The 27,704-nt window shown below is 34.1% G+C and overlaps 1 protein-coding gene across 2 annotated transcripts in view; it reads left to right on the top strand.

The window, feature by feature from the left end:
- The window catches only part of SRFBP1 (serum response factor binding protein 1), a 54,684-nt gene that overhangs the window by 8,590 nt on the left and 18,390 nt on the right, over nucleotides 1–27,704 (top strand). For both annotated transcript variants that reach the window (XM_027099420.1, XM_027099409.1), the window contains exons 2-3: nucleotides 1,843–1,931; nucleotides 3,012–3,084. In XM_027099420.1, the coding sequence (XP_026955221.1) occupies nucleotides 1,852–1,931; nucleotides 3,012–3,084 (153 nt within the window). In that variant the 5' untranslated portion in view covers nucleotides 1,843–1,851. The remainder of the gene's footprint in view (nucleotides 1–1,842; nucleotides 1,932–3,011; nucleotides 3,085–27,704) is intronic.

The raw sequence follows: 27,704 nt of genomic DNA, 5'->3' as shown, positions 1-27,704 counted from the left end.
AAAGAGAGAAGAGAAAGGTTAGATGTTTTAGGAAAGCAGACACATTTAAAATAGTCATTATAAAGTGAATTGACCAAAATATATATGTATAATAGGATTGCTAGGAAGTGTAAGGACCCATTTGAGGTTAGTTATGATGAATATCTAGTAGATAGACTGCCTCAGATATTTCCTGGCTCTTGGGGTACTGTGATAAAAGAACTCAGAATGTTGTTTTTATCCAGGGTTCACTAGAGGGATTGCTAACCAGAGGGATGAGTTTAAGGTATTGGCAAGTGTTGATTATGTACCTAAACTGGATAAGAGAAGGAAAATTAAAAAGAAAAGGACTAATCATTTGAGAGAATGTATAGGGGTCAGTGAACTAGTGGTTCCAGTAAACTCGAAGACCATTATGGTGGGTGGGGTTGAACAAGCAAGCTGAAAGAAGTTGTGATCTCAGTGCAGAGTATTTGAATTGATGGTTTTAGAAATGGAATAGTTATGAGCAATGACTAGAACTACGTGTGACCATGGAAGTGGGTGGCTGTGATAGAATAGATTAGGTCATTAGAAAGGAGGAAGTCAAGAAGTGAGGATATAATATTGGGGTGGATTATTCAAGTAGACACCTACATCACCCAGAATAATGGCAAAACTTAGGGTGGAGAGAAATTGTAAGTTGGTTGCCAATATTGTCAATATAAGGGGGTGAAAGATATTAATGAAGGGTAAGAGGTAACAGCTAAATACAAGAGCCTTGTAAAAACAGAATGATGGTGATACTGTTATTTTGGCAAGAGGAATTTGAGGATTATGTGTGCTAAGCACTCTTGCCAGGCACAGAAAACATGTAAATATTGCAAGGCCCCTACCCTTCAGGAGATTTTAGACAGTAGAAAAAGACAGCCTCATGAGCAGTTAGTGACAGTACAGTGGTAGGTGCTACCTACAGGTATAGTGGGAACTCCAAGGATGGAATGGTTATCTAACTGAAGAAGTCATTGAAGGTTTCACCGGAGCGATTATCTCTGAACTGAATTTCATGTAGTTCCTGAAGTGGAGGAGGGGTGAAGGATATTACAGGAGGAATTATAAGATGTATGCCTCGTAACAGTGATAGATAAAAGGTAAACTCAATAGCATCCCATTGCAGTAAGTACTATTATAACATGTGGTTCTTTATCATTGGAATATTTGTATCTCTTGGCCAATAATTCTGTTTTTTTGTTCTTAGACCTCAGCATTGTTCTGTAATGGGGCGATTTAAAGTGTGTGTGTGTGTGTGTGTGTGTGTGCGCGCGCGTGCGTGTGTGTGCACGCGCGCACCTGCGTGTGTGCCCTTGTGTTTTTTGAGTTATGCTTGAAATAATTTGTTACTGAATATAAATAAAAGGGGTGTGCTAAAAACAAGTAAAATAAAGTCACTTTCATGCATTTGCTTTTGTTAATACAAATGCCTATTCAGTAAATTAAATTCCTACAATTACGGGTGAAGCTTTGTTTTAAACCACAAGGATTCAAAGATAAATGTGGTGGTCTCTGATGTCAGGGAGCTCACAATTTATTATGTTCCAAGCCCAACAAGATATAAGTGTAATTTAAAATACTAGCCACTGGGAATGCTGTGATTTTTTTTTTTTTAATAAGTTGTTTCTCCTAAATCCTCAGACGCATATTTAGAATGTTGATTTCTTATTCCTTCACTGTTTATGGAAGAAGTTTGATTTCATCAAACTATGAGTATAGTTAAATAAAGCTTTGATTAAAGTGGTAGACTTATTCTATAATATTGATACTCAGAATAAGGTATGTTTCTTCTTAAATTAAGAATCTCTCTAATTTTGGCTTTATTCCTTGAAGGTTGTGAAGATGAGAAAAGAAGTGAAGAGAATCCGAGTTTTGGTTATCCGAAAACTTGTCAGGAGTGTTGGCAGACTGAAGTCAAAAAAGTTAGTCATTTAAAGTCATGGTCCTATGACTAATAAAATGTCAAAAGTTGTCTTTATTCAGTATTTACAAACTTTGAGGGTAGGACCTAGAGGAGTAATTAAATGTCTTACTCATACAGCACTTTGTTTTATATGTAGATGGGATCTGAGTGAGAGAAAATGTGCTCTGTCAGCATGTCCTTACATAGTTTGGACCATATTCAATTAAAATATATGATAAATTCTGTTTTCTCAAAACTCTTCTTGTGGCTTTTTCAAAGTGAAAATCCTTTGGGGTTATTCATGTATTTTATGTTATTAGTAGTTATTTTTTTAAGATGTTGATATAGTTTAACAAATCAAGTGATACCTTTAATCAGTTATAAAGATTTCATATCACCTTATTCCTTGAATTGATAATTAATTTGAAATCTTTAGGACCTTTTGGAAGTGTTTATCAAAACATTGTGTTCCATTTAATTTTTTTGAAAAAATAATGTTTTGTATTTTTGGTATCACTAGTATTAGAGAAAAAGTATGTTATTTATAGTTCTTATGCTTTAAGCATGAGTACTTACAAAGTCTTCAAATGTGTTTTGTTTCTGATTAATTTCTTGTTTTTTCTTTTGTAAATGTTTCATAAGATAGCCGTTCTCTCTGATATAATCGTGTATTTAACATCTTTATGTATTTATTTAATTCCAGAGAACAGTTTTCATTTAATAAAATTATATCCAACCTTGTAGCTTATGAAACTTAACTGTAGCTTATAAAACTTACATGAAATACAATGTGCTATTAATCAATTGATTAGAAAGTATTATTTGGCTTTCCCATTAAGGAATTAGAAGGCAAACTGTCTATCAGTGGTAATAGTCATAATATAATACCTGGACAGTGCTTATTTTTGCCAAAAGCTTGGGTTTGTTGATGGAATTGGGGTATGTGTCGGATGCGGGAGAGGGCAGTGCAGGATAACAGAATGTTTGTTACTTAGAGAGTTATTAAGCTCTTCTAAAAGAAATGGAGAGACTTTTCATTATGATACTAGTCTAAAATAAATGGTTTTTCTGGCCACATATTATAATGTGTCTTTTGCAGGGGTACCGAAGATGCACTGTTGAAAAACCAAAGACGGGCACAACGATTGCTCGAAGAAATTCATGCCATGAAGGTAAGAAATTGTGTGGATGTGTATATATGTGTGTTTCCATGTCTCCTGTCAGCCTGCATTCTGTGTGTGTTTGGTGTTACTTATTTGAATATAATTGTGAGTTGACCAAGACTTATTTGTGTGGGTCTGTTTGGTGAAGAATGTAGCATGTTTAGAAAATTGTAATATGTTTGTTTGCATTATTCTATGTTTTTTACTGAAGTTCTTAAAGTACTAGACTAATTTGAGTCAAAACTATGCCAAACTAAACTCATCTATGTTTAATAATGCTTCATACCTAAGATTTTTATTTTTACTGTAACTTTAGGCATGAAGTCTAAGTTAAGATCAAATCTAAGTTAAGTTCATGCTGTTTGGTAATGTGGATGGTGATATTGGTGGCTGACATCATGCTTTGCCTATTGCCAACTCAATAAATTTTTGTGTGGTGGTGTCAGCATTTTATTCAGCTCTGTAGTAACTTGAAATAAAATTAGTATTGGACCAAAATGATCCATATTTTTGTTTTATTTCAGCCAAACTCTTCACTAGCATAATTTTTAGGTCTTCTCTCTGTTCTTACTTTGTGGAAACTTTCATTTACCAAATGACATACTATTAAATGTCTGGGAGACTGTTTTATTGCAGTACTGAAAAACGACATTTGGTACCAGCAATTACCTTAATTGCAGGGTCATTTTGCATGTATGTTTGACTATTACATTTTGGTAGAACTTCTAAGTTTTGAGATAGATAAAAGAGCAAGAGAAATCTCTAACAATATTTTAATTGAGTTAGATTATCAAAGCTTCTCACAATTTTTTCCTTTTGAAGGATGATAAAGTGTCCTATAAGACAGAGTTATCATAGTTAATCTGAATAGAATCCGATGTAGGACATGATTCTTTGGTGTGAGGTATGGTTTTTGTGGGGGGTTTTAAAGTTTATTTTCACAGGACTGTAAAATTCATGGAATCCATTTGATATCTCATAAGTTTTAATACCCTTGTTGTCCAGTCATTCATTCAAAATACTCTGTATTTGACTCTTAATTATTATTTGTATCACTTTGTATTACACATCATTTAGACTTTTTCTTTTTTTTCCATAAAATTCCTGTGAGAAATAAAATATTTAGAGATTTTTGTTTTTGAGGATAACACTAAGGTAGGAAGTTATGGTTTATGCCGTTGTTTTTCACTTTCTCTTAACCAAGCTCCTTACTAAATTACATTCCTTACCTAAATTTTTCCCTGTAATTTCTTCTGAATAGTCATTTTTGTAGTCCTAAATTATTCAGAGGCTTTGAGCTACCATATAATTGCTGATTTTATTTTACCATGGAAAGGATGGCTTATAATATAATAAGCCTATGTACAGTATATCAGGAGTTTGGGAAGAAAAGGTATTCATTAATCTTTAAAATACTTCCCTTCCATAACTCTCAATAATGAATTTAATTTAGTTAATTAGAAAGAAAAGTTGTCCTATTTTATCTATATGTGAAACTTATTTTCTGTCATTCTTAAACCTCATCAGCAGTAGAAAATCAGACTCAGTGATAATTAAAGTTCATAGGTTTACAAGATTACTATGTCATGATCATTGTTTTTGTTTGTTTTGTTTCTGTTTTTCCTTGTGTTTATAAAAGACCACTATGGAACTGTTGCCTCATATAAAGCTAAAATTCCTAGCCTGGTATAGTCCTTGAATTCATAAAATTAATAGTATATATATTCCTTGAGTTATTGTCAGTGGTTAGCGTGGTTTATTTGGATACTCTGCCTTCAACTCCTTTTGTAATGGTATTTAAAAACTGGATTAAATCTAAGTATAAAAACCAGAAAAAGAGTAAGTCTATATGTTTGCTTTCCTTACATGTCAAATTTCATTCTTCATCCGTGGTTCTTTTACAAAATTGGTCTACTTTTCTAAAAGAAGCAAGTACATAAAGCACTTTTTTAAATTGAAAGGTCATTTGTAATTTCTTAAGGGAGTGTTTATTGTGTACATGGGAGTATCAAAGAAATAGTCACAAAACAGAAAGCTCACAGTCTCAATTAAATTTGGAGAAAAACCTCTTCTTACTCATTTTTCCAAATGAATTTTTTCCTTGGCTTATATACCATTACATTTTTAGTCTTGTTCATGACATACTGTCCTATACTTGCTTTATATGATAATAGGGTATTTTGTTGCAAGAAGACTTCCTTAAGAAGAAAACCTGATATATTTTTAGAAATGGGAGTTTGTTTTTTCTGGCCAAGGGAAAAAAAATGGCCCGATCTTTATGATACTATAAAATGAAAGATTCCAGTTTTATAGACTGTAATGTATAAATACGAAAGAAATCTTCGCTACCTTTTCTAATAGTATTCACACTTTTAACTTTGATACTAGTATATACCCTGCCTTTTGAAACAGTTCCTTTTTCTTTGGATATTAAAGTAGCTTATTGACTTTTACAGATCCCTAAGTTATTTAGCTAGAGAAAGAGATGGTAAAATTAAAGCATACAGTGAAATTAATCAAAATGTCCAAGAAATCTTTTTCTCAACAATAAAGGTAATATAACTAGCTTTTATTATTTACTATGTGCCAGGCACTATATTGTATGTTTTATATTCACTATCTCATGAAATAGATACTATTATCCCTATCTTACAGAATAGGAAACTGAGGCTTAGAGAAGTTCAGCAGCTTGTTCAAAGTCAAATGGTTGTTAGGTGGTGGACTAACTGTAACTAATTATAAAGCTGATACTGTTAGCTATTTCACGGTGCTGCTTCATTAAGATGAGAACTTCTGAAATATATCTAGTCTCTACTTTCTTAAAGATTGGATTAAGTAATATAATAAGCGTGAAACTTGCCCACTAGGAAAAAAAGGCCCAAAGATGTGTAACAAGTTTTCAGATTCTTTAATTCCTTACAGCTAAATATACCCAGTTACCTCTTTTTTGTTTTTTTTTACTTTGTCCTCTCTGAGACCATTAATTTTCCTTATGCTGAATATTCCTATGCAGTGTTAAGTTGTATATCATGTGAGATCTTGCTCTGCCTGCTACCTTTTACTTCTCTATTTTAAACCTCTTTCACCTTTTGTTGCATTTTTTTTTTCTATTTTTACATCTTCTACTCTCTATTATTAAAAGCATCCTTTGAGCTTTATCAGCTGTTAGGATTGCCTTATCTCTTGCTCCATCATGGCCTGTTTCTAAATGGTTGTCATTAGTGGATCACAGATAGGAAAATGGTGTAGATTATGATCTTTAGAAGCATTATATAAAATAAAGTAAAGTAATACATTATCAAAATAATATAACTACAGTTGACCCTTGAACACATGGGGTTTGGGGCTCTGACCCCCTGTACAGTTGAAAATCTGGGTAATAGTTGGGTATAAATTAGTGTGGGACCTCAGTATCTGTGGATCTGCATCTGCAGATTCAACCAACCTTGGATTGTGTAGTACTATTGTATTTACTCTTGAAAAAAATCCTCGTGTATGTGGACTCATGCAGTTCAAAGGCATTTTGTTCAAGGGTCGACTCTATATCATATCATTTGAACTTCACAACTCTAAAGTAGGCAAAGTCTTAACTTAAAGGACATATTTAGACGTGTTCTAGACTGCACACACCCCTTGGTTGCATGTTTGTCATATATAGTCATATATTAATTAGAATTTTATGGTATTTCAGGTTATATATGCTTTTCAAAAATTTATTGAGATTTTTCTCTGTAATTTCACATACTATGATTTTGTTAAGTTTTTTCCATTATGAATGCTTAAAAAGAAATTTGCCACAGGGTAAAAGATGCCTTATTTGTCCTGAAAGTATACTGTGTTAATTATTTGTGTCAAATTAACATTTAATTCACTTATTCTACTAAAGTAATAGTATTAATACTATTGTTATTCTAAGATTGTAATTATTTTTGATAGTTTCATCTTTTATTTGTAAGCCAATCCAAAGAATCATATCATCAACTCAGACTCATATATTAGAGATCTTACCTAGAATCCAGCTTTACTAATAGTTTCAAAGATAGATGCAATCAGAAGGCATAGGTGAACATAGGAGAGATTTAGGACTCTCCATGATTCCATAGGTCCTTCCTTTCTGCATCAGACATGTACTTTCTGGCACAGAGTAGATGAGATCTTTAAATGAGGAAGTTTAGGTATTACTTAATAGCAGCGAGCATTTAGATTTTGAAACTTATGCATTCTGTACCCCAAGGTTGTGTAGCTTACATGATATTCTCCAATGTGCTATCCCTCATAAATTCATAGATTCCGGGTTAGTTTACTGTAAGCATCCTTAACAGCAGGACATCCCACTGAGAGCATTCATTAGCGAAGGACTTTCCTCCTAACAAAAATCATTAGCATAATTACCAGGAGAACCAGTTATCAGCATATTAACAAGTAGATTAAACTCCATCACCTACTTCTCCCTCAGTTTCTTCCTGGTAAGGGACATGAATAGATCCCAAGACAGCTGTTTTAATTCTTCCCCTCTCTGATTTATAATAGTATGCCTTTTGGCATTTTTTCCTTTTGTTTGTATTTCCCTCTAACTTTTTGGAATATATTTCAAACCTATAGAAAAATTGTAATGTTACAGTACAGTAATAATACATTGTATCACATACATGTTTGTCCCTTTACTGGTAATGGTGAGTTCCAGTTACTTGGTTTAGATGTTGTCTGGCAGATTCCTCCCTTTTAAAGTTACCTTTTTCTGTTTGCATTTGTTAAGTAATCTGTGAGATGATAACTTTGAGACTATGTGAATATCCTGTGGTCTTTTCACCCAGTGACTGATGTTCTTTGGCTGAATCAGTTAACAGTTTTTTATTGTTTCTGTTTCTCTGCTGGGATTTTTTATTTCTCTGATAAGATTTTAATCCATTGAGAGGAATTTTTTTTTTTAATATCATGGAGGATAGTGCTAATAGCCATTTGTGCTTGTGGAGAAGAAAAGATATTTCTTTTTCTTGGTTCTTCATCTGCTGGGTAATTTTGTTTGTTTTTTTGTTTGGGGCCATGCCGCGCAGCATGCAGGATCTTAATTATTCCTCAACCAGAGATCAAACCTGTGCCCCCTGCACTGGAAACACTGAATCCTAACCACTGGACTGCCAGGGAATTCCCATATGCTGGGTAATTTTGAATTGTGCTCTGGACATTATGAAGATTAAGCAGAGATTCTGTGTTTGGTTATTTTTCTCCAGTGAGTGGTGGCTTTATCAGTTAACTTTTGGAATAGGCTTTAATTTCAAACAGTGTTTCTTGGACACCACCTCTAGCCTCAGTTCAGATCTTTTGCCTTTTAGTGAGATGCTTTGGATCTGTTCCTTGGATGAGTTATTTAAGTTTAGGGATTCCTTGTGTGGTTCTTTCCCTTCTGGGTTTCCCCTGCTCTCTAAGTGGATAATGTACCCAGGCTTCACTGTTCCATGTGTTCCTTAGCCACTGCTCCTGAACCATGCAGACTGCAGTTAGTCTTAGGTTGCACTCTGAAGAGATGATGTCTTATTTATATAGCTTCCCATCTTTACCCTAGTTTGTTTAGACTCTACATCAGAGCCTGTCTTCTTTCATTTACTCTGCTTTACCTTCAGGTAGGTTTTTTTGTACTGTGTCCAGGTTTCATGTTTTGCTTTACTTTGTTTTTTGGAGGAAGGGTTAATCATATTATCTGTTAGTACCTTAGTCTGTTATACCCAGAAATGGAAGTAGCGAAAGTTAAAAGTAATTGTAAATAGCTGAAAAAGAGGACTGAGCACCCACGACACTGATACTGTAAATTTAGGTCTTAGAGAGATGGAATAAGTAAAAGAGACTGAGAAAGTGTAGGCAGACAAAGAGAACCAAGAGAGTATGGTATCTAGGAAACCAAGTGAAGAGACCATTTCAAGAGAACAGAGTGATGAATTAGGTGTTTATGTTGATATTGTTGTTCTTGTTTTCAAAATTAGCAATATTATTTTTAAAGTGTAAGCTCATTTATTAGATCCTAATTATTGATGAATTTTTCAAGTTGTTGTTCTTCTGTGGTCTAGAATACTTTGCAGAACTGTGCTGATAGAATTAGAAAGGGTTTTGTTCTTGCTCATGTGATCCTAAGCATGCCTTCTCTCCTTCTTCCCCTTCCCTGTCCTATTTCTTTCTGTTAAAGTATATTTAAATCTCAAAAGTCTGAAATTGTTTCCACATTCATATTTTCTTCCTTTCGTCTGAAACCTAAAAGCTGCAAACACTGTTCCAAGTATGGAAGAGGCATAATGTTTCTCTTTCTTGTTTGCTTCCCCATACTCATTGAGCATACCCACATTATGGTCTTTTATAGCTTCAAGATCAGCACTATATAACCTAGAATTCTCTTTTATATATCTGTACTTTTAATTTAGAGTATTTTTCTCTAATGCATTATAGAAATCAAGTAATAAAGAATTTCTTTAAACCTTTAGGGTAACTTTAAAGACCCTCAATAAAAATTTTCAACTTAGGGTAGTATGTTTTGTTTGTTGGTTTTAATGTTAATTATCAGAAACAGAAGAATGAATAGGCTCTCCATTTTATAGCCAGCTTAGCCGGTGCTCTAAGAGTGGTTAACTTCTAATTCAGTTTTCTTTAAGGGAGAACTTTTATTGCCTCTGAAGGCAAAGCAAGATGCCCTGATTTAATATCCTTCTGTACTCAACTTGTGACATTTGAAATGATAAACAGGAAGTCATAGTGGTGTTTGAAAAGGGCAAGGGGTCAGTATATACCGCTCTCTTCACACTCACGCAACAGTGTTTAGAAACAGATCATCACATTGGAATTCTAGTTTGCTTTCCTGGCATGTGGTTTCTGCAGCTTTAAGCCAGTATTTTGAATAGCTCATAATCCTAAAATCCTTAGCAGTGTTGCATTTTTAATGTGTAGGGGTCACGATTTTCATTGTAAGCTGTGTTGATATAAAGATGTTATATCAAGTCTATGGTGACCTTAAAATATTTTTGTCTTTTAAATAAGAGCAGTGGTAGCAAATAAAAGTGGTATCCATTCTCTGCTTTTTAACCTTATTGCTTCTATTTGAAAACAAAGGAAAAGGTACATGTCCTTGTTGGTAAAAGTGATGAAGTGCTCTTACCATTTACTGAGTCATTATATACATTTAATTTTAAAATAAAAAACTGACTTTGGAATTGCTTCAGTCCAGATAAGCCTAGTTCAAAGGCTACTGAGTGTGTAAACAGGATTTAGGGGTAAGAAGGAAGGAGTATCACATGAGCCTTTTTTCCAAAATTTTTTTTTCTTATTTCTGTTTGTTTTGATTTGATTTTTTAAGTTTTGTAATTTTGGAAATTTGAACTTACAATCTTGGCAGGACATTCCTACTAACTGTGAAAGTATCCAAAGCCCTTTTCAACTTTTAATTTTAAAAAATTTGGACAACTAATACTACTATCCTAATTCCAATATGGAATAATGTGGTGATTAAGAAAAGGGGCAAATATTACAACATATTTTGTTGGAAACACACAGTGGGAGACAAAGGGCCCCAAAGAAAAGCAGCAATAAGAATAGTAAATAACTTTTTTTAAATGGGATTTTCTTTTTATTCAACTGCGATATCACCTGAATTTTGGGTTAAATGGAGATAGATTATTTTTAAACATTTACACTCCTTAATTTGAACATATGTTTTATGTTGTTAGATTTCTGTTGTAATGGAAACTCTGTATTCTTTATGTTTTATGTTATGAACATAAACATTCTATATGTTAGAATAACTCATGTTAGTGTTTTGCTACTCAGTATTTTGTGACGAGAAAAACTCAGTAAATGTTCCGTTTTTTTTCTTGGCTGTGAAGAATTTTATTTTTTTCTCTACCTGCCACTAAATTATATAAACTATGTAGTCTTCTAAGAAATAAAAATAATCCCAAGGGTAGTGATTGCTCCAATTAAAAGTGCTTTTTTAGCAATTTACATTGAAAATGTGTAGTTCTTTTATTCTCCCCTTCTATAAGAACTAAACTCTTTACAAGGCATATTAATTTTATGTATGGGTGAGGTAGGGAGAGAAATTCTCACTTTTTTAATTCTTGATTTTTGTTGAAACTCAGTATATTAAAGTAGAACTTATGAGTTTTGGTGGTAGTCAATCAGTAACTACAGTTATTCTTCTGTTCATCACAATCTAAGATAGCCTCCTAGTTTATTAATGATCATATATCTTCTAAGACTCATAAAATTTGCAACCAAAAATGAAAAATGTACAAATAAAAAGATGATTAAGAATTTACAGTACAGCTATTATAAATCATATCATATACTCAGGTTAGTTAAATACGTTTTAAATTAGAACCTATTATGTATGTAGATTAATAGGTTTCTGCTGTCAGGGAACATACTGTTCTGTGGGAAACAAGTGTATGAGTCTCTGTATGATATATACCATACCGTGTTACAATCAAAGATTTGTAGGAACCTAGAGAAGGGATCAATTTATTTCATTACTTACAGAATTTAGGGAGGATCTTACAGAATGTGTGGCACTGAGTTGGAACTTGAAGAATAAGTATGATTCTGTTTTAGAAAAGGTAGTCTAGGTAAATAGAGCACAAGAACAGAGCATATAGGTCTGCAAGTACATTGTGTGATTTGGAAGGGCTGCTTAGGACTCTTTGGCTATAATAGTATTCATTTAGCACATTGAACTGTAATTATTTCTTTATATGACTTTTTTACGGATAGAATATTTCTGTCTCCAGTGCTTAGTGCACTAATTGACATAAAACATATTCAGCAAGTATTTCATTAATGAATTAATGTTGTGGCTGGAATATAGATTGAGAGGAAGAACAAATAGCTGAAGATAGTGGCTAGATGGAAGATGTGATTACAACTGAAAGCCTTTTGGGAAATGTGGGTAATCAAAGGTTTTTGAATAATCATATGTGTTTTCTAGAAAGAGAAATTTGGAGGAGAGTGGAAGATTGATTAAAAGGAAACAAGATTGGAGGTGAGATCCCTGATTAGAAAGCAATTACTGGCTTAATTTTTTCATTCATTAAGGAGACATTTATCAAGGTTATCTTTATGGAAGCTAATATGCTATGTGATTCATTGATCCTGCTCTGCAAAAATCATATACTATCAGAGAAAGGAGCTGGTATGCACAGTTTTAAAAACTGGGTAAGTTATGATAGGGTCTTTGAAAATCTTAAAAGAGCAAAAGGTTGCTTCTAGCTAGTAATTAGGGAAGGTTTCTTGGAAAAGTTTAATAAAAAATTTTAATTTTTAAAATTTAAATTTTACTGATTTATCAAATTGATATGATTTCCTTGATAGTATTTAATTGAATCCCAATTATATAGCAAGGATACTGTGTCATGTAACAACTTTACTTCCCAGACTTAAATATTATTTATAGCACTAGGAAGCTCAATTTCAGATATAAGAACACTGCTCATAAATAACTTAATAATAATTTCAGTTTTTATTGAGCACCTACTCTATGTCATGTTCTTTGCTACAGCCTACATATATGATCTCTAATCTTCATAGTGGCTCTTCACGGTTCCTAATTAGCCCCGTTTTACTGAAGTGGAAACTGGGGATTTAAGCGTTAATTGCCTTGCTCAGAGTTACACTACTAGAGCATGGCAAAGCCAGGATTCAGTCCAAATCTATCTGAATCAATAACCCATGTTCTTCAGAGTGCCAACAAACACATGAAAGAATGCTCAACATCATTAATCATTAGAGCAATGCAAATCAAAACTACAATGAGATATCATCTCACACCAGTCAGAATGGCCATCATCAAAAAATCTAGAAACAATAAATGCTGGAGAGGGTGTGGAGAAAAGGGAACCCTCTTACACTGTTGGTGGGAATGCAAATTGATACAGCCACTGTGGAGAACAGTATGGAGGTTCCTTAAAAAGCTACAAATAGAACTACCATATGACCCAGCAATCCCACTACTGGGCATATACCCTGAGAAAACCATAATTCAGAAAGAGGCATGTACCAAAATGTTCATTGCAGCTCTATTTACAATAGCCCAGAGATGGAAACAACCTAAGTGTCCATCATCGGATGAATGGATAAAGAAGATGTGGCACATATATACAATGGAATATTACTCAGCCATAAAAAGAGACGAAATTGAGCTATTTGTAATGAGGTGGATAGACCTAGAGTCTGTCATACAGAGTGAAGTAGGTCAGAAGGAGAGAGACAAATACCGTATGCTAACACATGTATATGGAATTTAAAAAAAAAAAAAATGACATGAAAAACCTAGGGGTGAAACAGGAATGGGGACACAGACTTACTAGAGAATGGACTTGAGGCTATGGGGAGGGGGAAGGGTAAACGGTGACAAAGCGATAAAGAGGCATGGACATATATACACTACCAAACGTAAGGTGGATGGCTAGTGGGAAGCAGCCGCATGGCGCAGGGAGATCGGCTCGGTGCTTTGTGACTGCCTGGAGGGGTGGGGTAGGGAGGGTGGGAGGGAGGGAGACGCAAGCGGGAGGAGATATGGGAATATATGTATATATATAACTGATTCATTTTGTTGTGAAGCTGAAACTAACATACCATTGTAAAGCAATTGTACTCCAATAAAGATGTTAAAAAAAAAAAAAAGAAACTACAATGTTCCCTTCTGTTGTATAGGCAAGTTTCAAGAAGCATATGTCCGTTTTTATATAGAAAAATAGACCTCATGATGCCATCAATATTGTCATATATGCTTGTTGAAATAACAAAAATAATCTGGACACTTATTTGTTAGCTTATTGACTTGTGGGCAAATGATATACTACAAAGTTTTTTTTTAATCTTTCAACCATCTGTTTTTGCAAAGTTTTAGGATAATACATTTCTTTGTAGGATTATAAAAAAAAAAGAAAAAAAAAAGAACCCATGTTCTTAACACTCTACTAACCTAACCTCTCTTAAGAATTAAGTGCATAATTTTATCAAGAATAATTAGGTGTGATCAGTGTGCTTTTGCATTGTGCTTTTAATGATCATTATTAATTGAAAAGTGAAAACAATAGTGAAATAATATATCATCATTGCCCCTTTTGGAAAAAAATAGGATTTATTATTAATTTGATATAATTAGAATAGTTGGGCCTCCCTAAAGATACAGTGTCTTGTTATCCATAAAGGATTTTGTGTGTGCATTTAACATTTAGAAATAACATCTGGAAGCTAAATACCAAAATAATCAATTCCCTTGGGACTGTGCATTGGTAACTGATTATATTTCAAAACATTTTTTTTCCTTACTCAGTTTGGCAGTATATTTTAAAAACGTTTGAATGTAACATTCTAGAATTACTTGATGCAGGTTCTTTAAATTATTAACACATAGAAATATATTTAAGAAATAAGTATGTATTTTATTATCATATATGCCCTTGAAAAAGATTACTGAAAACTTGAAGGTTCTAGAGAAAATACTTTGAAGGAATTAGAACTTATAATAACAAATAGTTTGACTTTCTTGAGACTTTGAATGATTGTTCCTTATTCTTTCAGTTAAAGACTGCTCTCTTTTAACACATACCTGTACCCTTTAGAGTACCTCCCTATATCTTAGTCATAATTCTAAAATTAAAGGGAAAATCTGCCTCAGTCACCTAATACAATTTTCCTAAGGCCTTTTGATGCATTTCCTAGGTGCTACACTCTTGGGGGGAAAATGTGCTATGAGTTTATGTAATTGTTCATTAAATTTGAGATTTTGTTTCTTTTTTTTTTGTTTCCTTAACTCTTTGTGGTTCGGTAAGGAAACCTAAACTTGCATGGGTATGTAGATTTAAAAAATTCAGGAGTAAAAAGGTGAATATAATATATTCATACCAAGTTGTAATTTTGTCATTTTTTTTGATATACTAAATAATAAAAAATAATACCTATATATATCTCACCTTTTCTAATTATTCTTATTCTTAACATTTTATTCTAAATAAAGTGGTTTTAAGTATTTTATTTACTCCTTATAAATTTGCCACGAAATAATGCCCTTTTAAACAAATGTTTGGATTCCACTTCAAAATGGTTAACTTTTATCCCCAAAGCCAGCCATTTTGTTAGAAGAGAATCTCTAGAATGATGAAAGAATCTGTCCACTCTGACTTACTCCTTAGAGTGCAGAAGTGTTCTATGTAGAATCTTTGGGCTGATATAATTGCTCTGTCTCATTTTCTCTGCCTGCCTCTTTGAACATGACAGAAGTGGGTCATTTTATGTGCCAAGAACAGTTTAGATCAGGGGAGGGGAGGATAAAAATGTTTTGTTCGTGCTTCCCTGGTGGCGCACCGCAAAAAAAAAAAAAAATTTTCTGTTTTCTAAAAGTATTTCTGTTGTGAGAGATAGGAGTATATCATGACAAGGTGGCTTTGGAGCTTCATTTGACCAAATTATTTGACGACATTTATGCTTACTTAATATCTATTTTTAAGTGAAATGCAAATCTTTGGACTATTGAATTATGCAAGTTGTTTTTAGCACACTGAAATGGTAATTATTTTTGTGTCAGTAATTATTTTCATATCTTGATGAAAATAATTTATAGTTAAAAGATTAATTCCGTTTAGTTTTTAGAATATGAGATTTAACTTTAAACATGAAAGTCAAGTTGGAAGTAAAATGAGACTGTATAGTAGTCCCTTGTCTGTAGGCATGCCAAGACCCTCAGTGGGTGCATAAAATGGCAGATAGTACTCAATCCTATAAGTACTATGTTTTATCCTAAAAGTAAATACCTGTGATAAAGTTTAATTTATAAATTAGGCACAATAAGAGATTAATAATAAAATGGAACAATTTTAACAATATACTGTAATAAAAGTTATGTGAATGTGGTCTCTCTGTTTAATCAACCCCTTTAACTCTGCCAAAAATGTGGCAGAGGTTTCATCATTGGCAAATGCAGCTTTTCCAGTAATTTTTATATCTTTCAGTCCAAACCTATTACTGAATCTGTGTAGTCATCCCTTACTTGCAGTAAAGCTAATGTCACTTGTTTCAGTGGATACCTGGCTGCAGTCTTCCTGTAGGCTCAGTGCTTTCTGGTGCAGCACATGGCCGTCAGTTGGAACATGTTTTGTGTTCATGTCTTCCATCCACAGATTTAATGCCTTTTTTAACTGAGCACTTATCTGTGATTTTTGCAGTTTGAGGTGCAGCAGCAAAACTAGCCTGAATTTCTTTTTCTTCTTCACCATTTCATGGATTGAAGATTTGTTCTTACTGTGAATCTTAGCACCCTCAGCTTAGGATTTTTTTCTTACTAAGTCGAGAACTTCCACCTTTTCACTTAAAGAAAGCACTTTATCGCTTCTTTTTGGCATAATCGAATAGCCAGTGTCACTACTCCGAGGCTCTGTGATGCCTCAACAGTCAATTTGGTAGGAGATGGCTTCTGAGTGACTAACGGGCAAGAAACCTGGACAAAGGGATGATTGATGTACCAGGCAGGACAGGTCAAAATGGCACAAAATTTCATCGCACTACCCAGAACGGTGGTGCACAATTTAAAACTTATGAATTGTTTATTTCTGGAATTTTTTATTTTCGATCTGCTGTTTACCATGGGTAACTGAAACCACAGAAAGCAAAACTGCAGATAAGGGGAGACTACTGTACTATTTGTTGATATTTAGTAATTCTTTTAACTGGCTGCCAGCAAAAACCTGACACTGGTAAAATTTCCTATTATATCATCCTCATAATCAGCAACCTAAGTTAGCTTTTCCTGTTGTCTACCAGACCAGTTCTGATTCCTTGTGGGTATTAAAAGCTTTTTTATCAGTTGGCCTCTCTCTTCCTGACCATTTCTGTCTACATGTTTCAATCAATATTATATCCCCTCCACATGCTTTGTGCATTCCTGTTGTTAAGTTTCTGTAGCTTTATCTGATAACAAGGCAGAATTCACCACCTCGTACATGCTCTTAACAAAACCAGAGCGAATCATTTTCACAGCCTTCACCATCCTCTGAAACAGTGATTTTGTTGGGGGAGGCAGAGGATAAATGGTCGAAGATGCATGCCTGGGGACATACATCATGATGAATGGGATGTTTGTGCGATTTGAGAAAGGTCCCGCAGTGATTCTGGGTATCGTTTTATTTTTTCCGCCATTGAGAGCGACAGCACTGAGGAGAAATTGCCTTGCTACTTCATCTTCATATGTATAGTACTTGGGTGATCAGTTTTTAACAGTCTATTGCAGTGCTTGCTCCTTTGTGTTATGTCAGGTCATTTGCATGTTATTTTGAAAATTAAACTCTACTCTTCCTGGTTATTTGTATTTTTAAGCAATGCCTGATATTCTGCACAATAGAAGACTCTCAGTAACATATTTCAAATATTAATGTGCACATTTATTATAAATAGATATTTAAAGAGGTTATAGCAAAGTACCATTAAATTTTTCTAATCAAAATGAAGATAAATCTCTATCAAAGTTGTTTGGTAATTTTTTTGTTTCTTTTTCTTATACTCTATCTAATACTAATGCTAGAGACTTTATTATTAGTTCATTTTTAATTTTAGGTTTAAGAATTTGAGTTTCAAACAGTGAGTTTTTTGAACTAAAATCAACAGTATGTTGATAACTTTTAAGATGAGGAAGGGTATAATTACAACAGCAAAGAAGAATAAAGCCATTTGTGTTATTTCCTGAAATTTTTAACAAGTTGGGTTGATATTGTTTTCGTACCATTAACTAATTGTGTGTCATTGAGTCTGTTTCTTCATTTTAAAACTGGAAATAATTCATGTCTGACTTCTTTGCTGTGGGGATTAAATAAAATATGCAATATCAGTGTTCCTAGTATAGTACTCTTTTAATAAACTTTTTAAGATTTTGAATCTCTGTAGTCTTTCACTCCATATAAATAGCATAGATGAAATATTATTCAAGATAGCCATTGCCTTCAATACCATTTTTTTTAAGGTAGGCCAAAACTATTCAATGACAGAGTTCTTGAACAGAGATCTTTTGGAGATGTACTATACCACACAGTCCATCATCATTGTCCGTGTTGCATTGTGAATTTAGACCAGTGTTGAAATCATCCTTATTATTTTAGTTTGTACTGTAGGATACAAAAAATGAAAGTTTTACCTGATATTGTTTAGTTCTGTACTTTGCCGGAAAAGTTTGCACATTTTTATAATGTCATTTCAGAACCATCCTCATGTCCAAAGTACTTTATTTCAGCTCAGCAAAAATATACTAGGTCTGTACTTCGTATGCCAAATACTGTGCTAGTTTATAGATATATAGAAATTAATATGGTGTTTGCCCTTGAGAAGCTTATAGTCTAATGAGAGACATGGACATGTAAACAGTTTCACTACAGTGTACAGAACACTGATAGATGTATTGGAGGAGCACCACTTAGTACTGCTTTGAGGATTCAAGGAAAACTTCCTGTAGCATGAAGCTGAGTCTTAAAAAGTGACTGACTGTAACAAGGTAAGAATGGAGACTTAAATTTATATCGCTTTATCGTGTTTGTTTTGTAAAGGAAATACTTGCAGGATCAAGAGATACAAAGTTTTTAGATTATTTTACTAGTTTACCTAAATGAAGTTATGTGTTAGGTGTGATAGCAATTTAGATTCACATATCAACCTGGTCAGATAATAAACTTGGATGAAAGACATAGTTATTAAATGTACTCTCTTGTAGTTCATTCAGCTCCTGAACAGGAGCAGTGTTTACTGGCAGGTCTGATTTATGCTATACCCAATACTGAGATAACTGAGATACTCAGTTTAACAAATTATAATGTCTAACAAGTAAAAATAACTTCAGTATCTATTCTGTTAACAAGTATTTTTGAACATTTACCAAATGACATGTTCTTTTTAGGCACTTATGATACACCTGAGGGGGGAAAAATAGAATTTCCTGGTCTTTTGTAATTTATTTTTCTGGGGGATTGGGGAAGATGACATAATAAATAAGCTACTTATGTATTATGTTAGTGGATGATATACTGTGGAAAAAATAGAGCAGGGTACGAAGGGTTAGGAGAGATGATATGAAGTAGTTTGATATATAAGTCTGGAGTGCAGAAGAGAGGTTTCGGCTGGAAAGAGACTTCTGGGAGTTGTTGACATGTATGTGATCTTTAAAGTCATGAAACTGGATGAAATCACTAAATCTTAGATAATAGTGAAGAGAAGAATAACAAGGACAGAATCTTGGTCTACTGTTAAGGTATTTAGTTAGAGGAAGAGCTAGCAAAGAAAGCTAAGAAAGAACAACCAATAGCATGGGTCCTGTAAGTCAAATAAAGTATATCAAGGAAAAAGGAGCAGTTAACTTACTGAAAGTTGGTAATAGGCCAAGGAAGGTAAGAGTCAGATGCTGTGGATATGTCGAGTAAGAGGAGCACTGAGGTCTGCTCATTAGATTTAGCAACGTGAAGATTGGTCAGTTTAACAAGAATAGCATTGGTGGGGTAAAAGCCTGCTTGAAGTGGCTGTAAGAGAAAATAAAGAGAATCTGGAGGTAGCAAGAATTGTCAAGTGTTATAATTAGGGTGACCATATGACTAGATTTCCTTGGTGTTCTGGTAATCATCACTTGTCCCAGCATTATTTTTAAAAGAGCCTCATTTCACTCTCAAATGGGTCCTGGTTTGAACAACAAATGATATGGTCAGTGTGGTTATAATTTGCTGTCATTACTCTGTTGGACACCCAAATTTGACCAGTAGTATCCTTTCTAAGCCAGCTTTTATGACTTTTTGAGAGAACTCAATTAGTTCTTCCTTTTCTGGCATAACAAAATTTTGCAGGGATTATACTTTTTCTGCCTCAGATCCATAATCAGCCATTTCTCTAAGAAGCCTTGTTTCATTTTAGTGACATTCAGAAACCAAGAATTGAATAGATCTTGATTGGGGAGAAAGGGAGTGAGAAAGGTAGGTGACCAGTTAGAGAAAGGCATTTCACGATAAAAATTTTAAAAGCAGATGGCCAGCCAAAGATACTGAGGTGGGAGAATAGGAAATTTATTCAGGGAATTCTGTGTAAAACTGAATGAATGGCATATGAGACTCCTAGAAAAAGTGTATTATGTAATATTAGAAAGAGGCATTGAGACCAGGTAATGAAAGACCAGACTTAAGTTCTTTGGCTTCATTCTGTATTCAAGACAGTGACATAATGGGCCTTGGAGTTAACTGGTTCTGGAAGCAGGAAACCCAGTTATGCTATTATAATCCACACAATCGATAATGAAGTTCTGAGCCTGTGGGTAGGATAATGGTAATCCAAAGGAGGGAACTAAATTCAACAGACACTACAGCAGAGAAAGTGGAAAGGGGGATGGGAGCATAACAGAAGCATGCCGAAGAGGCCCACAGTGTCAGATGACTCTGAGCTGTCTAACCTGAGTAGCAGAGGCTGGAGATGCCATTAATTACCATAGATAACACAGGAATAGGTGAAGGAGGAAGACAAAGATATTTTATTTGGAAAAATCCCTTGGCAATATGATGACAGAGTATAACCTTATTGAAGTTACATCTGGTACTGTATTTAGGAGACAGTAGAACAATATTTAGGAAATAAGGTTTTTGTTGTCACTGAAGGGTAACCATAATGAGATTCCCATCTGTGGAAAAGCATGAATTTGGATGTCAATAGGTCTCTCACGAGTTATTTCAGTTTCTTTATTTCAGAGAAGTGCATTTCTTGCCTCATTTCCAAATAGACAAGAAAAACCTCCAAGAATCCAGACTTTTCTTGGCACCTTGTAATTCCCTGGTATTGGGATTAACCCCTCATAATCTAAATATCATGTTCCAATTTTAATCACATTTTGGAAACTACAAACATGTTTTATATTTTACTGCGTTAAAAGCCCAATCTTAGAGCCAGTTGGAATTAATGTCAGCTTGATTACTGCCTCCAAGTTACTTTTTGTCTTTACCCAGTGTCCCTCCCCACTGCCTGATATAGAATAGTTTGGTTGCAAACATACTTTCCCCATTCAGCCAGAGACAACATTACACTGGTTATATAGCTATGAGTCAGTATATTCATTTGTTCAAACGAAAGCCTCTGGAGAGAAGGAGACAGCCAAATATTCAAAATTGGGATTAACTAATTTCAATTAAATTTGCTCTTTTGAATATAAGCAAAGCAATAGCATCTGGCACAGTGTGAAATAAAGGAACCGAGATATATTCTGATGGATCTGGTTATTAGTGAATGGCTATCTTTAATGCAGGAAACTTGAGCAATGTTAGTTTAACGTGATGAAGAAGGAATTTCTACTTTATCACCACTGACAGCAGGTTATGGCAAAAAGCAAACTGTGGGGATTCTAGTTTGAGCCCTATTGTAATACCTTGAATGAGTCTCTTAAACTTTATTAGGTTATCATTTTCTCTTCTTTAAAGTTGAGTGGTTGAGGGTCCCCAAGGTTAAGTGATTAACTAGAAGGATTCACAGGGCTCAAGGAAAAAAAAAAACTTTTATACTCAGAGCAACAGTTTATTTCTGTTCAAGGATACAGATTAAAATCGGCAAAAGGAAAAGGCACATGGGGGGAAGTCCAGGAGAAATCAAGCATAAGCTTGTAGATGCCCTCTCCCAGTATAGTCGCATGGACACACTCCTAGCAGTGATGTGTGACAATACTTGCAGAGTGTTGCCTACCAGGGAAGCTCAGTTGAGCTTTGGTGTCAGGGTTTTTTTCGGGAGCCAGTCACATAGCCATGAATCACCTGCGTGACTCACCATAACTACTTAGACTCCAGCTCCCCAGAGTAGAGACATGATCACCATAAATCACATTGTTAGGGTAAACTGCCTCATCAACTTGGTAAGCCTGTGGCCCAAGGGCTCAGAACTTATTTCCTAGGAACTGGCCAAAGGCCAGTCCTGAAGATAGGCCTTCTCAGGACTGTGCAGAGTTTGAGCAGCCCAGGCCTGCTGAGTTAACCCTTTCCTACACAGGTATAGAATTATGTGAGAGCTGAAGTCCCCTATAATTCTGATGTTTATGAATGGATTAGTAACTCATAGCATATATATTGTAAAGAAATTAATGCTTTATTTCATCTTTGAGATGGATTGGATAGTTATAAATTTGAAACCTTAAATAAAAGAAACGAGTTATACTGATGCTAGAAATAAAGCTGGATTGAATGTCTAAAATAAAAGAATGTATGTCTTATGCAAGTCAACACGGAGCCCTGCCTCACTGATGAATAAGCTTGCAAGTGGGAAGATGAAGATTTTCAGACTTGAGTTATTTTAAGGAAATCTAAGGGAAAAAAACTACTTAAGCTCAGTTTCAGAGCATTTGTTATCATTAGCATTTGATTGGTGGCAAATTAGTTATTTTTAATTTCCCTTTGATGATAAATTTAAACATCTTTTTTTATGAAAAATCTTTGCAGCATTTTTGTAAAGTAGCTCAAGTTTTACTTGTCCAGTTTAATGTGTCTCTCTTACACTCATTTTAAAGTTGTTTAGTGCAGTATTCCATATTTAGCATTTGTTACATAACTCAGGTATCTTCATTTTCCCATTGTTTTTTCTTGATCCATGGTTTTCTAATTGAGAATGGTTTTGTGTTTTTACTTTTGTCATTTTACTTTCTGTCAAACTTTAAAAGTGTTTAAAATTTTCTTTTTTAAGTTGAAATCTAGGTAGGTATTTTTTTCCAAAGTCCATAACGTATGACTTTGGTATAAAATTTGCAAATTACCATATGGAATAATGCATCTTATTCTGCATTTGAAATTGCAGAATTATTTGAAATGGTTAAATTCAATTTAAAGTACAGAAAACTCTAAAATTTAAGAGAAATATTTTATCTGAAAAAAGGCACTGGAATTAGTTTCGTATAAAAGAAAGCCAAGTGTTCCTGTCTTAGTCACTTTACTTAGAATTAACCCTATATACTAGGAATGGCATAGTGTAAAATTATCATATAAGCACTGAACTGGTGTCTTTTCTTTCACATTTTTATTGGTATTTTCTTAACCATGTTTAAGTCTACCCTTCTGCATTGAGTATGTTTAATGTCTTTGGAATAGGAACAGAGCTGCTGTGTAAAAATGTCTTTTGCTGGGTCTAGAAATGGATCTTAGTTTTCCAGTTCGTAATGAAATCTTTTCTCAGAAAGAGCAGTCTTGTCTTTTATGGCACCTGCCTGGCTTGTTAGCTAATGCAGTTTCCCAGCCATTCACAATATAATATCTACGTTTCAGTGAGTTCTTAAGTAGTATTTGGCCGTCTCCCACTATGAATAAAAATTATGGTAATGTAGAATACTTTTGAGCAGTAAGTCTTCTGTTTTGCAACACTCTAGTAGTCCTAGGTATTTTTTCTAGTATTTTATCTCTTCATCTTTGCTTTTCTAAAGAAAAAACCCACATTGGCAACTAAAAATTCTTTGGAAATTCTGAATTTGACTTGTCTATTGGTAAGAGACTTTACTGACCTCTCACTAAGAAATAGGCATTTAAAATTTTTTCACTCTGGTCCATTTCTGTTGAACAAATGTATTGATATCATTATACTAGGATCAAATAGTCAAAGGTGGATAAGAGACCATTCTCACCCTTGAAGAACTTACACTCTGGGCTCTTCATTCCATTTTCCCATAAAGAAAGTGAAAGATTAAGCTTAGTATAAGCATAAATTATTCTCTGACTGTTTTATGTAGTTCCTCAGACCTTTTGACCAGATGGCTTACTACCTAACCATGTTCAAGCTAGCTTAAGCAGAAGTGTTCCCAACAAGCTGGTTCCAACTACTTCCTCTTCTGAGTAGTTAGCCAGAAACCTGGCATTGTTGCAACTCTTTCATGTCCAAGCCTCTAAATACCATTTGTCTTTTAGAGTTCTCTACGTTTTACCTAAATGAGGGCTTTTTGGAGTTTTATCCACAAAGCTTGCAATCTTACGTGCTTTTCAAACTCTTGTGGGAAGCCATTCATTTATAACGAAGAGAGTAGATGTATTGTCAGGTAAGGTACCGCAGCCGCAAATCCAGTAAAACATCCATCATCCAAGGCATTCTTTGAAAACTGAATTACTTCAGATCTTTAAAAAAAAAATAAATTCCCACTATCCCCTGCAGTTTATATTACTGATCTATTAGACCCTAGTGAATTTTGCTGTAGCAACCGGCTTTCATAATCAGTTTGAAGGGTAATTTATTCTTAAAATATGAGTAAATGAAATTTTGTGGCTAAATTATAACCTATCATGAGAACTACTAAGTCCAATCCAAGAATAATGAGAATAGTTGTTTAAGACTTCTTCCTTTAAATGTGTATTAGATATTCTGAGTCAGAATGTATATAAATTTAGAATTTGGAGCAATTAAGAGATGATTTGAAAGTCCTGGCAGTTTACCATGAACTTGTCAAGTAGACTGCATAGCAGACTCTTAGAAGGATTGAGAAAGGCTGTGGGTTAAATTTCGTCTTACATGCTGAAGGGAATACTAACATTTGAGGTGCTGTCTATCCATTTGGAATAACACATCAAAGAGTCTTATTCTGAAAGGCAGTTCCTGATCTCTTCTGAATAAAAGTGTAGGGAGGGAAGAATAACTTCATAATATATATTTTATTGCAATTTTTGCATTGTCTGATAAACTGCTTGATTTATTAAATTCCTCAGTGTCTAATTAGGATAGTTCTGAACCAAAATTCTAGTTATGGCACAGCATTCCTGTCCATACAGTTTTGTTATTTAAGCACCATTTAAAAATTTTATATGAACTATGTCATAGGAGATAGCATTCCCTTTTAATGACACATATGTTTATATTTAAAATTAAGGTAAAAATGAATTGACCCAAAATACTGTAGTATGAGTGGGGTGATAAGGAAAGTTTAAGCCATCCAAATGCATCTAGATTTTACTTTTATGGTTTTAAGGTAAGTATCTAATTCTGGGCATTATTTATGGTATATGGTGCTTGTTCAAATAATATGGTGTAATGAATTATTTTATAATATAAAGATTGGTGGGAGATAAAACGTATGTATATTAGTTTTCTAGTGCTGTTGTAACAAGTTAACACAAATTTAGCAGCTAAAAACGACACAGATTTATTATCTTACAGTTCTGGGAGTCAGAAGTTTTAAACCAAGATGTCGACAGAATTGTATCCCTTGTGGAGACTCTTTCAGGTTTTAGAGGTCACCTGTGTTCGTTGACTCATGGCCCCTTCCTCCGTCTTCAAGGCCAACAGCACAGCATCTTTAGTTCTCAGTACCTCAGTATCTCTCCCTTTTTCTCCTCTTTCTCTAACTCATACCCTTCTGCTTCCCTCTTAGGAGGAGCCTTGTGGTTACGTTAGGCCCACTCTGGGTAATCCAGGATCCCCATTTTAGGATCCTTAACTTAAATACATAATAAAGTCTCTTTGGCCATGTAAGGTAACTTATTCACAGGCTCTGAGCATGAGGACAAAGTTTATGTGTTATTCTTTCTCCTGTGCCCCCACGTTTCTTTTAATTCTAGCTCTGCAGATACATACTCACCATCAGTTCTTTTACCAAAATTATCTCTTGCTGGCTGAACTCCTCCTCTAGAAGATTCCTCTGGACAAACACGTGTACTGTATTTCCTGAATTTTTGCAAGTTCAAAACTAATTTTTCTAGACCTGATTCTTTAGAGCTATTTGACTGTAAAATTCTTGGCTTACACTTGCTTATACTGAAAATGCTGCTCCATACTTATTTTTATTTTGTTCTTGATATCTGACACCAGCTCAGTTTTTTCACCCTTATAACTAAATTGATCTTTTTGGCCACGAGCGCTGAAGATTTTTTTCCTTTGTCTTTAAAGTCTAATAGTTTCACCAGAATAGGGTTTCATTATTGATTGTTCCAGGTCTCTTTAAGCTAGGTACATAGTAAACCCTTTTGTTAAATTCTTTGGTTGTTTTTTTCCAGAAAGTTGTTTTAGGACTATAGTTTTAAGTACTGGCTTTTGTCTATTGTTTTTCTCCTTCAGAGACTCCAATTACATGTATGTGGGATTATCCTTTGCCATTTTCTTTCTGTCCTTTTTCTTTATCTTTTTTTCATTTTCTTGTCTTTCTTCAATGTTTTCTTGCCTTTCTTCAGTGTTCCTTATTGAATTTTTCTTTAAATCTGTTCTCTCTTTCTGAGATAGGTTTTCTTTTCTTGCATTTTATTTCCTAAGCTTTATCAACTGTTGATGCACTTCTGTGTTTTACCTGTTTCTCTTCTACAGTGTTTTAATTTCTCATTTTGCAAGTTTTTTTGTTATAGGCCCCAACTACTTGTTTGAGGCTCCCTAATGAAGTTTGCAGGGTTATGTTACAGTTGTCTTTTTGGTGTTTAGTTTTTAGGAGAGAATCAGATAAAATATTTTGATTTACGTTTTCTTTTTTCTTCTTAAATTAATTTTATATGAATTTGACTTTTTTTTCTTTTCTGAACTGTAGACGTTTCTTATACAGGGCCCACCTTATGTCAGTATGGCAAAGTGACATTTTTTTAGTGGATAAAGAGAAGGAGGACTTGGTTTACATGTATTTTCTTTTGTCTCTGTAGGGTCCTTAATTTCTCTTTCTTTCCTTTACCTACACTGTTATCCCTAAAGGGAAGTGCACGACCCCTATTTATCTAATTCTCCTCAAAGCAGTGCTTCTTGAGGCTGTCGCCTTCAAAATCACTCACTTTCAAGCCCGCCCTTCTCTGTAGTGCTGTGAATTACCAAGTCTGAGACTTGTGTTCAACACTTTGACCTTTTGTAGTACTTTTTGCTTTCTTGTGGAGCTTTTTGTCTGTCATTAATGCATGTCCTTCACTCCACTCTCTTCTTTTCCTCCTAGTGTCTTAGTCTTTCATTCTCTGGCTCTGTAAATTCATAAGCTTATAGCAGCAGTGAGAGCTGTTGAATTTGGTGTTAGTTTCTCTGCTTATAGGTATTTATCTACTAATAATGCTGAGGGCACGGTTCATGCTTGGTTTTATTTGTACTCCTTGTTGAATTTATTGTTTTGGAGGGAATATGTGGGTGGGTTGAGATTTAGGTAGTATCATTACCATCTGCACTTACTTAAGTTCATTTTAGCAATAAAATTTAACCAATTCACTCTTTAGGCTGATTTTTGTCTTACAGAGTAAAGAAAGGTGCTTATAGCCAGTCATTGACAAACGTGGGGCAAGTCTTAAAATCTGGATTTTTAACTATAATTTAAATAGCTTTATTAACTTGAAACTGCTTAAGGGAGGCCATCTCCTAAATTAGCTCATCAAACTTAAAGACATTTTCAGCCAAAATATGTCACATAATGAATTTTTTTATATATACACACATATACAATTTTAAAATGAGTCCATCATTTATGTACTTTTTATATGGATTTGTTTTACGTACACATTTTTCACATTTATATTAGTGTACACAAAATGAAATTGAGTTTTTACTCTCAGAAACAGTGCTTTCTGATCTTTTTGACATTGGATCATCATTATCAATATTTGATACTTTTTTCCCATTCTACTCTTCTTCCAAAACTCCAATATAGCTCTTTAATATAGAATCTGTGGTAATTTTTCAGAAGGAGT

Source organism: Aethalodelphis obliquidens, unplaced genomic scaffold (genome assembly GCF_003676395.1).
Source record: "Aethalodelphis obliquidens isolate GAN/ISIS:26980383/991018 unplaced genomic scaffold, ASM367639v1 scaffold4, whole genome shotgun sequence".
Lineage (NCBI taxonomy): Eukaryota > Metazoa > Chordata > Mammalia > Artiodactyla > Delphinidae > Aethalodelphis > Aethalodelphis obliquidens.
The sequence above is the reverse complement of the archived record's forward strand: the minus strand, read 5'-3'. Positions and strand labels throughout refer to the sequence as shown.